Source organism: Scomber japonicus, chromosome 22 (genome assembly GCF_027409825.1).
Source record: "Scomber japonicus isolate fScoJap1 chromosome 22, fScoJap1.pri, whole genome shotgun sequence".
NCBI lineage: Eukaryota > Metazoa > Chordata > Actinopteri > Scombriformes > Scombridae > Scomber > Scomber japonicus.
Genome location: NC_070599.1, coordinates 19,258,235 through 19,273,149, shown reverse-complemented (window position 1 = coordinate 19,273,149; position 14,915 = coordinate 19,258,235). Strand labels below are relative to the sequence as shown.

General features: G+C 38.8%; 2 protein-coding genes across 2 annotated transcripts; both read right to left on the bottom strand.

Moving 5' to 3' along the window:
• Positions 1-4,696: 4,696 nt before the first annotated feature.
• LOC128383905 (E3 ubiquitin-protein ligase TRIM39-like) lies at positions 4,697-9,466 on the bottom strand. Its single transcript, XM_053343490.1, has 8 exons — positions 9,335-9,466; positions 7,330-7,426; positions 6,671-7,242; positions 6,393-6,488; positions 5,791-6,024; positions 5,439-5,586; positions 5,327-5,353; positions 4,697-5,226 (listed from the first exon to the last, which is right to left on the bottom strand). The coding sequence occupies exons 2-8, from the start codon at positions 7,373-7,375 to the stop codon at positions 4,697-4,699; spliced, it is 1,653 nt and encodes a 550-aa protein (XP_053199465.1). The 5' UTR covers positions 7,376-7,426; positions 9,335-9,466.
• Positions 9,467-10,583: 1,117 nt separating this feature from the next.
• Positions 10,584-14,366, bottom strand: LOC128383906 (E3 ubiquitin-protein ligase TRIM47-like). The gene is made up of 4 exons (XM_053343491.1): positions 14,290-14,366; positions 12,624-13,270; positions 10,759-10,989; positions 10,584-10,667 (listed from the first exon to the last, which is right to left on the bottom strand). The coding sequence occupies exons 2-4, from the start codon at positions 13,149-13,151 to the stop codon at positions 10,641-10,643; spliced, it is 786 nt and encodes a 261-aa protein (XP_053199466.1). The 5' UTR covers positions 13,152-13,270; positions 14,290-14,366; the 3' UTR covers positions 10,584-10,640.
• Positions 14,367-14,915: the final 549 nt, after the last annotated feature.

Sequence of the window (14,915 nt, the reverse complement as noted above, 5' to 3'; positions counted from 1 at the left end):
AACATGATTTGGTGTTGTCAAGGTAACGTGATATGTTGTAAAGTGCTGTCCCATTCCTACTTATACCACCTTTCACATTTAAGAACTTAGCAGGTGACGTCAATTAAATGCGTGAGGATTCAGCGTTTAGAGCTTAGGTTGGACGTTAGTATTGGACCTAACTCTTCCTCCTCCCTCCCTTACCTGTTCCCTCCATTGTGGTGATGTTTGATCCTTCTTTTCTTTCTTCATAGGTCGGACAACTGTTGGCATTGGTGGAGCACTTGGCAGGGACCCAGTAGTTGGACAATCCCATACCGATCTATTCACCTGAAAGATGGAATAGATAAGATGTTAACTCCATTTACATTGTACTTTTCAAAACACTCAGCAACTACACAAAAACTAATTTTACTGTTTTCACTTCATAGTCACCAAAGTAATCTGCTTTACCTGCACACCAGAGTAGAAATCATGCTGCTCGTGGCCTGATCTGAAGTTTGTGGCTGTTTGGAGAGACCGCTGTGGAGTTGCAAATGCTGTAATGAAAGGAGATGATCAGTCTCAAACATACTGACTGATTTACTAAATCTCTAAATCCTCACTCTGTACATACGTGTGTAGGGCTCCTCCTTGATCGTGGCTTTACTCTTTTTCCTTCTAGATTGGGTTTCCTGTACTGGGTATACTAGACGCTCCCTGATCGGATGATTTGATGACTTTCGGTCCATCTGAAAGATATTAATTTGGTACGTTTCATGTTTTGCACTTTTTATAGTGAGAGAATTTCAACTTTTCATGTCTGTGTTTTACCTGCACACTGGTGAAGAACTCATGCAGCTGTTGGTTTGCCGCTGAGTTTGAGCGTTGTGAAACTGCAGCTGTAGTGAAAGGAGATCGTCAATCTTACAGCAACTGCTTTATTTTCAAATTGGTAAGTAAAATCTTGCTTTCACTATAATCTTATACATACGTGCTTTATACTCCTCCTTGATTTTGGCTGCTGGTGCTGTATATTTGGTACCGGTGGTGATTGGGATCCTCACTCCCTTCTTTGTGCAACCCATCATCCCCTGATGAGTCCTCAAACCATGATACGTCGTCACTGAGGTCCAACCGCAGTGACACACCTGGAGGCTAATTTGTGAAGAGACGTCTTTTGTGTCTGTTTGAGGAATAATTTAGAAGTTGAATTCAATCACTCACTGTGTTCACAAGTTTTTAATCAGCAAATTGAGGATCTTGAATGAACAAAATCAGAAATCTTAGTGCAAAACCCACCACTCTTGATAGAGGCGTAGATTCCCACCCAAAGGTCCTGTTGTTGTTTTGGATGTCCGACATTCCCCCACAGGTACTGCTGTTCAGACTCTTCCACTTTCACACCCTTTGGCGTGCATCCCTTCTTCCCCTGGTGTATTCTCAGGCCCTGATATGTCGTCAGTTTGGTCCAACCGCAGTGGCAGACCTGGATGTTCATTTCTGGTGTCTGCATAAAACATATGACAAAGCACATTGTTGTTGATACAGTGAATGTGGCGTCTCTTCCATTACACTCTCAATTACATTTAAGGTGCATTCAATTTGTACTACAAGAGCATTTTAAGGTAAGCTGCTTGCAAGGCTCTGATGTTTGATGACAGATCTGACCAATCTGAGATGTTTAATTGATGAGCCAAATGACAAAAATTAAACCATTTTAATGATTAATTGTTTAAGTAACCTTCCAGTGTGCTGAGTTTATCTGTCTTCTATTGTTGAATACAGAGCCCAAGCGGTATCTCCATCAGCTGATATTATTGGCAGATATTTGCATATCACAGATGAGTCAATGTGGTTATACCATTTGACATTTTCAGGAGCATCCAGTCTTACTTTTACTCATTTCAAATGACATAAAAACAACAAAAATACCAAATGTAGCTACATTTTAACAAACCTGATGCTGCTTTAACACATTTTGAGTTGCTCATCTTGCCAACCCTAATGTGTCACTGACCCAGAGATATTAGCATCAGCATGTGCACCAATATTTGTAATAAAATATATACAGTTAAATAATGGGCAGCATTTTATTTAATATTTGATCAAAATCTAGATCAAGATCACTTTAACATTACTCTTTTTTAAGCAAAATGTAATAAATACACACATAGATATACATTTGCTGAATTGTTACTGTATTTATTAAAATAATGGTATCTTATACTGATGCTGGTGCTACAAGCTTCTAACAAGTGAGTCAGTGTGACAGGAAGATGTTAGTCTGCTTGTTGTTTCAGGGGAAGCAACAAGCTAGTTTTACCAGGACTACTTTACCTCTTAATGAGCTCTGCCATCACTGTTTTGAATTTCACGTTATGTTATAACATGTATGAGCGGAGCGCTGCAGGCTCTCTCCTCTAGTGAAGGAATAGTCCATTAATCTGTAGTGTACGGGGGAGGGGGCGGGGGTCTTACATTGACACTATTTTTAAATAATCCTTTTATAAGTAATTTTAGGGTATAGACAGCTATATATCTTTCATCTCTAAATGTCAAAATACACCTATAGCTGTTTAGGGCCCCTTTTTCATTTGGGGATGTATGCAGTAGTTAACCCTTTAATGGTATAGTCCGTAACGGATATAACAACAAAAATAACTTTCTTATCAATTCTCTTGTTGAAAAAATATCAGTCAATTTGGGAATGACCTTGCAACTGAGCCTTTCTGATATGAAGAGTTTTATGATGCATTTCCTTATTTTTTCTCTCAAAGACTAATTCAAGGGCTATTATTTCATTTTTAGGGTGACTGCACCTAAAGCTTTTTTTTAAATTGTAAATCATTCGTTTGTATCATGTATATGAAACATGCCTTGACAACTCAGAGGTGGTGAAGTTACATGCAAGCATGCAAAAAGTTTGAAAACAATAACAAAGCTCTTCAACTTCATTATTCTGTTTGTGAGGTTTTCAGTTTAACATTGTGAAAACCTGTCATGCTACTAACAACTTGACTTGAAAATGCATGCAAGACTTATTAACTAGCACTAAAAAGAACAGCATGTATTCATTTGTTACCTACCTCGCAGTCCTCTTTGTGCTCCGTTGCCTCTCTGTCTCTATTTCCTCTCTGCCACAATAAAAAAAAAACAACTGTGGGTAACGTTTATGTTTTCCTGCCTTCAGTTTCGTTTCCGAAAAAATAGAAAAGCCCGCCAAACACTCTCTTTCTATCAAGCCTAGTCATGATTCAAGGTCTTGATTCATCATGGGGATTACGAAATACCAATCTGTTCCAAGTGCTGAATAAAAAGCCACAGAGAGACATTTTTGAATGAAAAGAGATTTTATTTGGATTTAGATTTAGAAGCTCTGACAATAACAAATATAAAACATTTACTAAGTAATCAGGGTACACTGATTTTCCTCCCATCACCGAGAAAAAGAGGTAAAAGGTACCAAATTGTTCCTGTGCAGATCCTTCATCCATCACTGTGTGTGAATAAAGCTGGTATAACCACCAAGTTCTCATGTATAGTATTATAGTGTAACTTTTGATACTATATTGTCTGTAATGGGTCTGCTGTGACCTAAACATAACATGAGACTATACAAGAGTTCACATGTTGGCTCATAACACACGTTCAACCTGTTACTGTACATTTTATACCCTGACTATAGGCAATAGGCATTTATAACCTGAAGGCAGTTGTTGGCTTTGTTCTTTAAATCCCTGCACAGTTGCATCAGTTTAGCTTTTTTACAATGATATCATTCTATGTGAAATGGACCAATGCATGGCTATATAAGAGTCATTATTCACTGTGATGAGGTCTGATAAATTAATTAATCCTCAAAAGAAACACTTAATTTTTGTTCAAAGTAATAACTTACATTATATTAAAATAGTAGTTTAAAGGTGTCCTGTGGGGTTTTCCTGTTTATGTAGGTTTAATCTGTGTATCCCTGAGGCCCAATGATCCGTCCCCATAAAACATTTGCAAAGACACTTAAAGTGACAATTCTGAAAGCTGCACTGGTTACATCCATATTTTTAGGTCTGTTAATGGGTGGAATAATGTTAAACCATTGATAGTATTGTGTTTCCCACAAACAAAATGGACAACCACACATGAAAGCATTACTACATAGTGGTCAAAAACTCCACAGGGTATTTGTCAATGCATTGAAGAAACATACATGTATAATATATAAAGAAATTATAAAAAAAAATCATAGTTATTATTTGGTGGCTTATTTAGTTACACCACTGCCTTTGATTGTGTACTTAATAGAAAAAATCACATTACATTATTATTATAGGCAAGGTAAGGCATAAAAATAAACATTTGACAGTAAGAATTGGAAACAAAAAATAAAATAAAACCCAATAATAGTAAAAATTGGAAAAATTAAAACATACAATTACAAATAAACCCCCCCTACTAATAATAAAAAAATAAAAACAAAGTACAGAAAAATAGAAAGAGAGAATATAATGTCAAAAATTGCAATTAGTAGTACATGCAGTGCTGTTTTAACGCTTAATTTCCCCTTACATTCGATTTAACAAATAATTCAACTATTGTAATCCTACAGATCCTCCACCACTTTGTTCTTGTTTATTTATTTTAAAACCACCAAGCTATTTTACCAAACGCAACTTTGTTTTTGACTACCAACATTTTTTCCACCCCCTCTGAGCAAAAACTGGACTTGTCAACGAGAGTGTTAAGAGATAATCAGAGGATCAGAGTTCAGATCATCTTGTTTTACATGTGGACTGAAATATGGGAAGAGCTCATCAGTGAATGAACACTCGGCAAATGAGTAGATGTGAGACTGAGCCGTGACATCATAGAAGGACACGAGACCTTCCTCGGAGTCCACAAACACCCCCACCTTCTGAGGCTTCTCATCCAGGGTGAGACGAAGTGGTGGATCTGTCAGGGCTGCGTACTTTCCCCCTTCATAATGTACAGCAACCCAATAACCGTTATCTGGATTAATTGAGAGTTTCCCCCTACGGTTTGCGTCACCTCTTGCTACGCCAACATCCCAACCGGTCTTGTTGATGACCTCCACCTCCCAGTAGGACTTCCCAGAGGCCAACCTGTTGAGACCCAGGACACTGCCATACCGATCAAACCTCTCTGGAGCATCATCTACTATTTGGTCCTCACCAGCGTCTTTCACTTCCTTCCCATCATCAGAGACAAGAAGACGTTTGTGAGCGGTGGCTGGGTCAAGCTTTACGTCCACTGCAAAAACAAATCGGGAAACATTTCGGAGATCTAAACACTACGGAAAAGTTGATCATTTTAAAGATGTTGTCAAGAAGAAACAAAATACATTACATACCTGTAAACTTTGGAAGCCTCATGAGTTCTGTAAATAAAGAAATAATTAATTAAGGTCTACAGTACAGTGCATTTTAGTTGTTTTACGTTTACTTTCGTAATGTAACTCCTACCAATTGACGACAGCTTCTCCAGTTTCTCTTTAATTTTTTCCATCATGGTTGTTGTGGTTTTTCTCATGGTGCCAAAAGACAGTGTTGTGTCAAGCTCCACATTTGTCCAGTCTTTGATGTCGTCCATATCTTGTAGAGATGGGTATCTCTGTGAGACGGAAAGGCAGAAAGAAAGAGATCAACCAACAGGTGACAACTAACTGTAGTACAATACGTAACAACTAAAGTTTATAGTCCCACAAACAAGATCTAATGATACAAGCCAAACTTATTGAGTGCATCAAAATCAAAATGTACTTTCAAGTAACTGAAATATCTCGAAGCTACTGAAAGGTTTGAAGTTTCTCCTCACCTGCAGAAAAAGGATGTGATCCTCAAGCACAGAAATATCATCAAGTTCAGAGATCGCCCTCTCCAGTCTGTTGACCTCTGTTTGCAACCCGTCTGTGAGTTCTTTTGCCTCTTGCTCCAAAACCAGCCTCCTTTCCTTCAGTGGCTGAAGAGCTGTTGCATGGGCTTCCTCCACTATGGCAATCACAGCCGTGAACACACTGTCAATTTCCCACCACTCATCCTCCAGGTGCCCCTGAAAATGAAGAAGAAAATCAAGCATTGACTATTTGACATTTTGACTTAGGTACTTGTAACTATTTTCTTTCTTATGAATTTCATTTAGTTGCAGATATGCTACATATACCAACACAACATATTGTGCTGTAATTAGCTCATCTCATCTCATCTTATCTCATCCCTACAAAACTACACTGATTGGCCTGAAAAGCAACACTGGTCATACTTAGACTGAGACAGTTAGGTTTACTACTAGGCACCATTTAAAAATATAAATTTGTGTGGAACACAATAATTAATAAAGTCAAATGAAGTAAACACATCTGTCAGTTTTGACTTGACAGACTGGTCTGATTGGTTATTTTCAACTCTCATACAGCTTACCTTGCAGCTCTGTCGAGACATATCAATCTCCTCGATCTTCGTCATTCTCTTCTTTATTTTCTGTTGTAATGCTGTCTTAGTGCTTGCAAGCATAGTCTGCGGTAGACAAAAAAGCAATTGAATATCCCAACACTCTTTATCCACACCAATCTCATCATGTGTTTGCTTTTTTAGGTGGTTTTGCAACTCCATCAACATACCATAATGTATTAAAATAAGTATACTCTCAAGTCAAGTGAAGTCACCCAAACATATAAAGCCTTCCATGTGTTATTTACCTTCTTCCTGTCCCATTCATCTTCAGTGGAGACAACCTCCTCCTGACCTTCTTCCATACAGCGTACACAAATGCATTTCTGCCGCCTTTTGCTGTACAGCTCCAGGGGGCGGCCATGAGCCAGACAGGCCCTCTCATCGAGGTTGTCCACAGGTTCAACCAACTTGTGACCCTTCAGCCTTTCACTTGATAAATGATTTTCCAGGTGAGTCGAACAGTACGAGGTAAGACACACAAGGCAGGACTTCTTGGCCTTTAGCTTTGGTTCTGTGCAAATGTCGCAGGCGACCTCACCAGGTGCCCCAGTAAACTCATCATCATTTTTCTCTGGGGTCTTTTTAAACTGTTGGATAATGTTTCTCAGGACGATGTTCACTTCTGGAGCTTTGTGCAGAGGCTGCTTGCATAGAGGGCACATCCTATCATTGTAACTAAAGTTGCAGTGCAGACATTCCTTACAGAAGGAATGGCCACAATCTGTAGTAACAGGATCCATAAAAACATCCATGCAGATTGAGCATGTCAGATACTTCTCCATTGGGTCACTGGGTGATGCTCTAGGAGAGGCCATATCTGATGGAATAGAGCAGAAATATAATAATATAATATAGGTAATGTACAGATTATTATCTTCTTATTGTTTTGGAACTTTAAACTTACTGAAGACATGGCTGTTTTTTCTTCCAGGGCTTGAGACTAACGCCATCTTGCCGTCCAGTAGATGGTAGAAAATGTGTTTGGAATGAACAAAGATCTTCTGAAAAGGAATAATTTACACATGATTATTTATTTTAAACTATCGATTAGCAAATGACAAACTGAATCAAGGCTGGACTACAATGGAGCGCATCTTCTCATACTTTTAAAATAATTACTGTCACCGGCTGGCTAGTCTGTGCAAAACCTGAATTGTTTCTATGGTACTGGTCCATCTGTCTTCTATGCCACAGTCAGTGACCTGGCTCCATTATAATTAACACACCCAGCATTAAATATCAGTTACTGTACACAGGACTATAGGGGACTATAAGCTACTGGTCCTGACAGACAAGGAAAGTTGTAGCAGCAAAATCACTGATTGAGTAAAATGAGCAAGGGTGTAGTTTGAAAGAGGAAGACTGTTATTTCCTCTTTCCAAAGTAACATAGTTTTGCTTTAACTCATGGCTGTTTACTGAGCAACTTCTTGATGTGTAACATATTTGTGCTTCGTCACTGTCGGATACAGGATAGTGTTTCTCTGTGATTTCCCCTCCCTCGTGTTTCTAGTGCTCTCCTGTTTGTCTCTCTCTCTCTCTCTTCTTGTTTTGTCTGTGAACCTGGCGTTGGCATGGTTGTCCTCCCAGCTGTCCTGTCTCCTGCCTCTGCTGTGGCACTCACACCTGCCTGCAATCTACCCAATCAACACACCTGCCTCTCATGAACTCATCTACCTGCAGTTATATCTACCCCGACTCTCAAACCTCTCCTTGCCAGATTGTTGTCTCTGCTTTAGTGAATTCTCTGCACCTTGTTTTTTGTGTTTATTAACTGGATCTTTACTCGTGCCTCAGGCTCACCTCCACCTATCCTCAACCTGCCAGGCAGTTATTTAAACTTCACCCTGCATACGCCAGTGCCACTCCTTTGCCCTGCCACTTCTGTCCTTTATTCTCCCGTAGTATCAGCCTCCATCAGAATTCAACCTTGTAATAAACACCTCTTCACTAATTATCCTGCTGTGTGTCCTGCATAATACATCTTGCATGTCCAAAACTGTTACTTTTCACAAAATGGAAAAATCTGATGGAATAGTCCAAATCTCTTTTTAATGCGTGTCATTGGTTAAATATTTGTAAAACCCACAGACCGACGAAAAGCATTGATTTATGATGAAAAGAAAAAAATATGGAGATGCAAGGTTGTTATACTGCAGGTTTAACACACACATTATAAGCCTTTGCATGTTTTAAAATATTTGCTTCAAGTGTTGCTTTTTGCTCAACCCCTAAAGTGATGAGTACAGTATGTGCTGCTAACCATAAAAAAAGATCAAGTCTGAAAATACTGTTATTTAATTCAAGCGATTCAGTGATTTCTTCAACAGCTGCTTAGATCTAGTACTTATCTGCCACCCATAATTTGACCAGCAGTTTACTTTAAGTTTCCCTTAGCTTAAGTGAAGTTTAACCCCTCGTACATATCCAGCATCCAGTGTTGTTTCTCAGTTGTATCTAATAACTTGTTTCTATTATGAAAAAATACCAGGGGCTAAGATGACACATACCACACATCAACATACAGTAACTGCATATTTCTCTCAACACAACCGGGAAACGGATAAATGAAACCACCTCCTGATACTGGAGCTCGATGACACACCTACTGGATACTCAAACCTCTGGTGCATGTGTGTGTATCATTACAATGGCAGACGTTTGCGAAAGTAGACTTGGAAAACAAAAACTAATACACTTCTCAAAACATCACTGAGATAATAAAAAGCTTGTCTAAAATATCACATGTTTAAATCTTAAACTTTTTAGTAAAGCAATGAACCAACAGTCAACTATGGCTTAACAGTAAAACGCATTAATATTTTCCCCAGTCTCTTAAATGTAGATCAAGTCTGAATGTAATATTGTCAGAAAGTACTTATATATGTTTTATATAATGTGTATTATTACCTTTCAGCTATCGAGATGCTCCTTCTGTCTCACACTTCTGTCTCTCTCTCTCTCTTTCCACAGACTGGGAGCGTCCTGTCTTTGGTCATCCTTTCCTATTCTCAGTTTCATTTCTCTTCAAAAGCTCTACCAGCATGCCACTACTTTCATGCAAAGACTCATGTCAACATGGAAATGGGCAACCAAATCACATGTTTGTCTTGTTATGGGTGTGTTACCTGTTGAGCAAGTTCACACACGTCAAAGATTAATTTGGCGAGAGGTTTTTTTTAGGGCTGGAGTTTATCTGTTTATCTTTGTTTATTGATGGGTGTGAGGTGTGTTTTTATTACAACTGAATCATAATATATTTAATCATTAACCTGTGAGACAAAAGCACAACTCCAGCTTTAGTAGTATTGATTCTTTTTTTATTTATTTTTTTACTCATTGATGCATTTTATTGGTTTGTATAAATATGTTGTTCATTGGTACAACCCCCCCCCCCCCCCCGCCCCCCCAAAAAACACACAAACAGTGACATACAGTCCTGAATTTAAGCACACATCATCCTTCAAATAAATTACATCATCCACCCAAGCATAAGTTACATTCATACAATACATTCTCAGTGTGATACCATACTCTGGACCAATCTTGTTTTTTTAAGAATAGTTCTTGTAGTTTTTAAGGCGTATTGTTTCTTCAAATTGGCACAAATCATCATTAGTATTTTATTTACGCAAAAATCAGTGCTAAAAACAATCCAACAAGAAATACATCTGTTATGAGCAATAGTTTGGCATTTTTAAAAGAAAGAAGCTTATTCTCTGCCTTACAGTGTGTTAGTTAGAGGAGAGGATTGATACTGGACGTTAGCTTAGATTGATGATTGACGTTAGCTTAGCCTAACTTAGTGTAAAGACTGTAAATTAGCTCCAGTGTTTCACTGGAGCTAATTTCCTCCGAACAACTCCAAATGACACCAAAGTTGTCTGGGTGAGTAAAATGATTATAGTTTATGCTAGAAATAAGGTCCAGGTTGTAAAAAACAGTAATTATCCTTTAATTTAGATTAATGATTGACATTAGTTTAGCCTAACAGTAACTTTCGTCTGTCCAGCAGTTACATACTCTGATTTCCAACAACTCTAAAACTCACAAATTAACATGTTACATCTTATTTGTTTAACCTACACAAAAATGGAAATGTAACCATAACAATTAGGGAATTTATTATGTATTATATTTTAAACAGATTTTTTTTTTTAATTAAAAATGGCTCCAGTGCTCTTGAAGTTGAATCGTCATCTTGTTCATCCAGCCATTAATATGAATCAGTGTTTAGAAACATCTGTAGAGACAAGAGAGAGGCTACGTTACAATATATAATAAATAAATGAATTGGTTTTCTGATGGGTGATGTATTATCTTTCAGATGAGACCTGTAGGAAGTGGAGGTTGTCTTCGTTCTGTGAGAGCTGCTCCAGCTCGGTGTTTCTCCTCTGTAGCTCAGAGATTTCCTCTTCTAGCTGTTTGATGAGCTCTTTGTTTTGCACCCATGCTTCTTTCTGATTTTGTCCACTTATGTTTACAGGGCGCTTGAATTTCTCAACTTTACTCAGTCTCTCCTGAACGGCTTGCTGAATTTTCACTCTAATCCTTTTTAGTTTAACCTGTGAGGGGGGAAAAAGTTTGTCAGCACAGCGTATAGTAACTTCGATCGATTACCTAAACTCAGTCATCTTAAAATATGAGACGGAGAACAGAAGTCGTCTAACAGCCAACTGGGATCTTTATTGCAGATATTCAATACGAACAGCAAGATAGACCAACGAACGGCAAAACAGCCCCGAGGCGCGCCCTTACAGACCCTTTATACCATTGATTGTGTGTGGTGTCATGCGTCATTGTGTACGTGCACCAGGTCAAGTTGACCTGGCATGTTCAGGCTAATTCTCAGTTCCTTGAACTATTCTCAAGTGGCAGTGGCCAGATCTCCCTGGGAATATTAGACATGGTGAAAAACAACTCCTTTTTAAGGAGTTGATGGAATAAACAGTGTAGGCCTGTTGAGCAATCTACTAATCTTTCACCTCTACTGGTGTTTTCCTCGTTCTCCTGTCTGATACACACAAATGTAGGATTCGCCTCTACAAGCGAAGACCTGTAGGCAATGTAACTGAAAAGAAACTGATACTCATTTACACATAGCAGAGTATTACTGTTGCATTGTTCTTTATAGGTTAAAACTTTAAAGCATGTTGAACTTTAAGTCACACCCCTTAGTGATGCCAATTTGGTATTATTGCCTTTCACAGCTGATGTAAAACAGACTTGCTTTCACAGTACAAACCGGATCCATGAAAGTTTACTCTCAGAGTGATTTGTGTACTTCCTCATCAAAGATGCTATGTGCTTGTTTTAAAATGGGATCATATTTACATAAATTGTGGGTTTTTTGTTCAAGTATGTGATGAAATGAGATGTTAAACATGTCATTCAAGTGGTTTTAGCTTGTTTCCCAAAATTAAAACCAGATTTTCTGTAAAAGTTGTAGCTTACTGTCATAGAAGTGATGTTGACACTTGCCCCCCCTACATGCTCTTTTGTATTCTCTTTCACTTCATTGATGTGGTCAAGCATAATACACCATTAAGAAAAACTGCTCAAATCTCCAGCTTAGTTTTGGAGCACCCTCGTAAACAAGAAACCAGACCCATATTGTACACATGTAGATTTTCCACCAGTTTTAAGTTATAAGCAGTGAAGTGATTTGTGCTAGTTTTAACCTTCCTGTTGTCCTCGAGTCAAGGAAGGAAAGGAGGTAGGAAGGATGGAAGGGAAGAAGAAGGAAGGAAAGGAGGGAGGAAAGAAGGAGGGGAGAAAGTGGGGTGGAGAAAGGAATGGAGGAAAAAGAGAAGGAGGGAGGGAGAAAGGGAAAGAAGGAAGGGAGGAAGGTAGGGGAGGAATGAAAGAGAGAAGGAGGGAAGAAAGAGGGATGGAAGAAGAAAGGAAAGGAGGGAGGAAGGAAGGATGGAAGGAAAGAAAGAGAGAAGGAGGGAGGGAGGAACAGTCAAAACAGACAGGGTCAATTTGACCCGGAAGGACGACACAAAGGTTAATTATATTCGATATCATCATCTATTAAAGGCCGGTCATGGCGGAGAGATTGACGACTTAAATTAGTTCCAAAGTGCAAACTGAACAATTTGATCTCTATAAAAAAAGCAGTTCTCGGATGTTGCATCATCTGTGTTACACAACATAGTAACTGCACTCCTGATATGCTACTTTTATCAGACTTTACCTTCTTCTTTGCAGCTTCCTTGTTGACAGAAATAATGTGATGGCCCCTGTGTTCTGTCTGTGCACACATGGCACAAATGCATGTTCGATCGCTCCTGCAGAACCTGTCTAATTGCTTTCCATGCAGTCTGCACACTGAGTCCTCCAGGTTCTTCACCACACTGATCAGTAGATGGCGCCCAAGGTCTTCGTTCTTGTAATGTGGCTCTAGATGAGTATCACAATACGAGACCAGGCACACCAGGCAGGACTTGACTGCTCGATGCTTTTGTGGACAGATATCACAGGGAACCTCTCTGGCTCTTAAAGCCACAGTTTCTGCCTCAGTTGGAGCACCAGTATGTTGACTTTGGTTTGTTTTGAGTTGCGGCCTGGTGGGGAAGAAGACCTTGCAGAGGGGGCATTGGCAGGCCCCATTGATCCTCCAGTATTCTCCTATACAGGCAAGGCAGAAGCTGTGTCCACAAGGGAGGGAAGTGGGGTTGGTGAACTTATCCAGACAGATGCAGCACTCAGGAAGCTCTGACATGAGGTCAAAAACTTAATGTCTGCTTTTTGTATGTATGTGCAATGCAACCTGTCATCTGACTGGATGTGGTTTTAGCATGCACAGATGATGGTTTACTCCACTGGTTGAACAGAATATATCTGCAGAGAAAGCAAAAAGTGTATTAGAGCATATAGTATATATCTTGCAGCACTTCTGATTACTTTAAAGGATGAATACAAACATTTTTTCTCTCTATGTATGTCATTTTGCTGGGAACAAAAATTAGAAACTTTTATTTAACTGTTTAATAGCATAAATTAAGGAGATGTTACAGGTTTAAATGGGTGAAACATTGTAGATCTGTGATGACCCTGCAGCTTGCTGACTTATGGAGGACCTAGGAGGTGCAACAGACAATAATACCATAGCATAACACCTTCCTGTACAATCAAAACAAGTTATATGAAGTGCTTAACTGTCTAGTGACTAAAAATGTCAAATGACCTCCAAGATGAATATCATTCTGTTTGAGGCCTGACACCCATGTAAAACAGATCTGATTTGTTTTGCTGTTATAGGTTCTCACAGTAGCTTCATGTGTCACTATAACCAAAAACAAGTTGAGATCACCACTTAATTTAACTCTAAGCACTCTCTGACTTCATAAAAGTTCACATATTGCATGTGGTGTCCAAGCTTCTCCTTTCTGCTAGGTTAATAATTACACATAAGATAACAGAGGCTGATATGAGGTGTACATGCATAAGGGATCATCCATAACCAACTGAGTAGTGTGTTCGCCCCTTACCTCCAGCAAGTGCAAGAGTATTAATCATGGATTGCATATCATAGAGTGGTGAGATTGCTACGTCACAGTCATGTGGTAAATTCAAAATATTGTATTGTATCTTTGGGCCAATCAGAAGCCAGTATTCTGTCTAATCTTGAAACACTGCATTAGTCAGTAGACAAAGTAAGAGCATAAAAATAAAGTTCTAATTGTGGATTTATGTTTGGACATGTCAGTCCATAGTAAATCAACTAAAACTGACTCACTCATAATTGTAAGCAATGTAAAGAAGTTCTAGCTTTTTACTGACATTTGACCAAAAAAAAAATTGCAACAATAATCAAATATTTACCACAGTGTCAGAATTAAAATATAAAACTCTCATACCTTTCTTGTGTAGCTGCCAGCTTGTCTTTCCCGAGGCTCTGACGGTGTTGAGTTACACTCTGATCTGTTGGTTCTTCCTCTGAATAAGCATAGACACACCTATTACTGCTGGGAAAGAGGGCAGCTCATTTCCTGTTTACTCATAAACCTATATATGCCTGATAAGATAGTGGCATATAAATGATAAGAATGTGGCACTATAGTTCAGCTTAAGCTACAAAAAAGGATAATAATGCAAACACATATTTATTCCGTATTCAGTATTTATTATAAAAAGGTTGATAGAATAGTATTAACATTAAAATACTCCCACAGACTTCCCTCCTATATGTGTCAGAATAACTACAGTAGCAAATATTTTCTCAATCTTTACCATTGATTATTATTTTTCTGTCCCTCTGATCTCATTAACCCTCCTGTTGTCCTCGAGTCAAGGAAGGAAGGGAAGAAGAAGGGAGGAAGAAGGAGGGAAGGGAGGAAGGATGGAAGGGAGAAAGAAGGAAGGAAAGGAGGGAGGAGGAGGGAAGGGAGGAAGGAAGGAAGGAGGGAGGGAAAAAGGAAAAGAGGAAGGGAGGAATGAAGGACAGGAAAGAAGGAAGGGAGGGAGGAAGGAGGGAAGAAAAGAA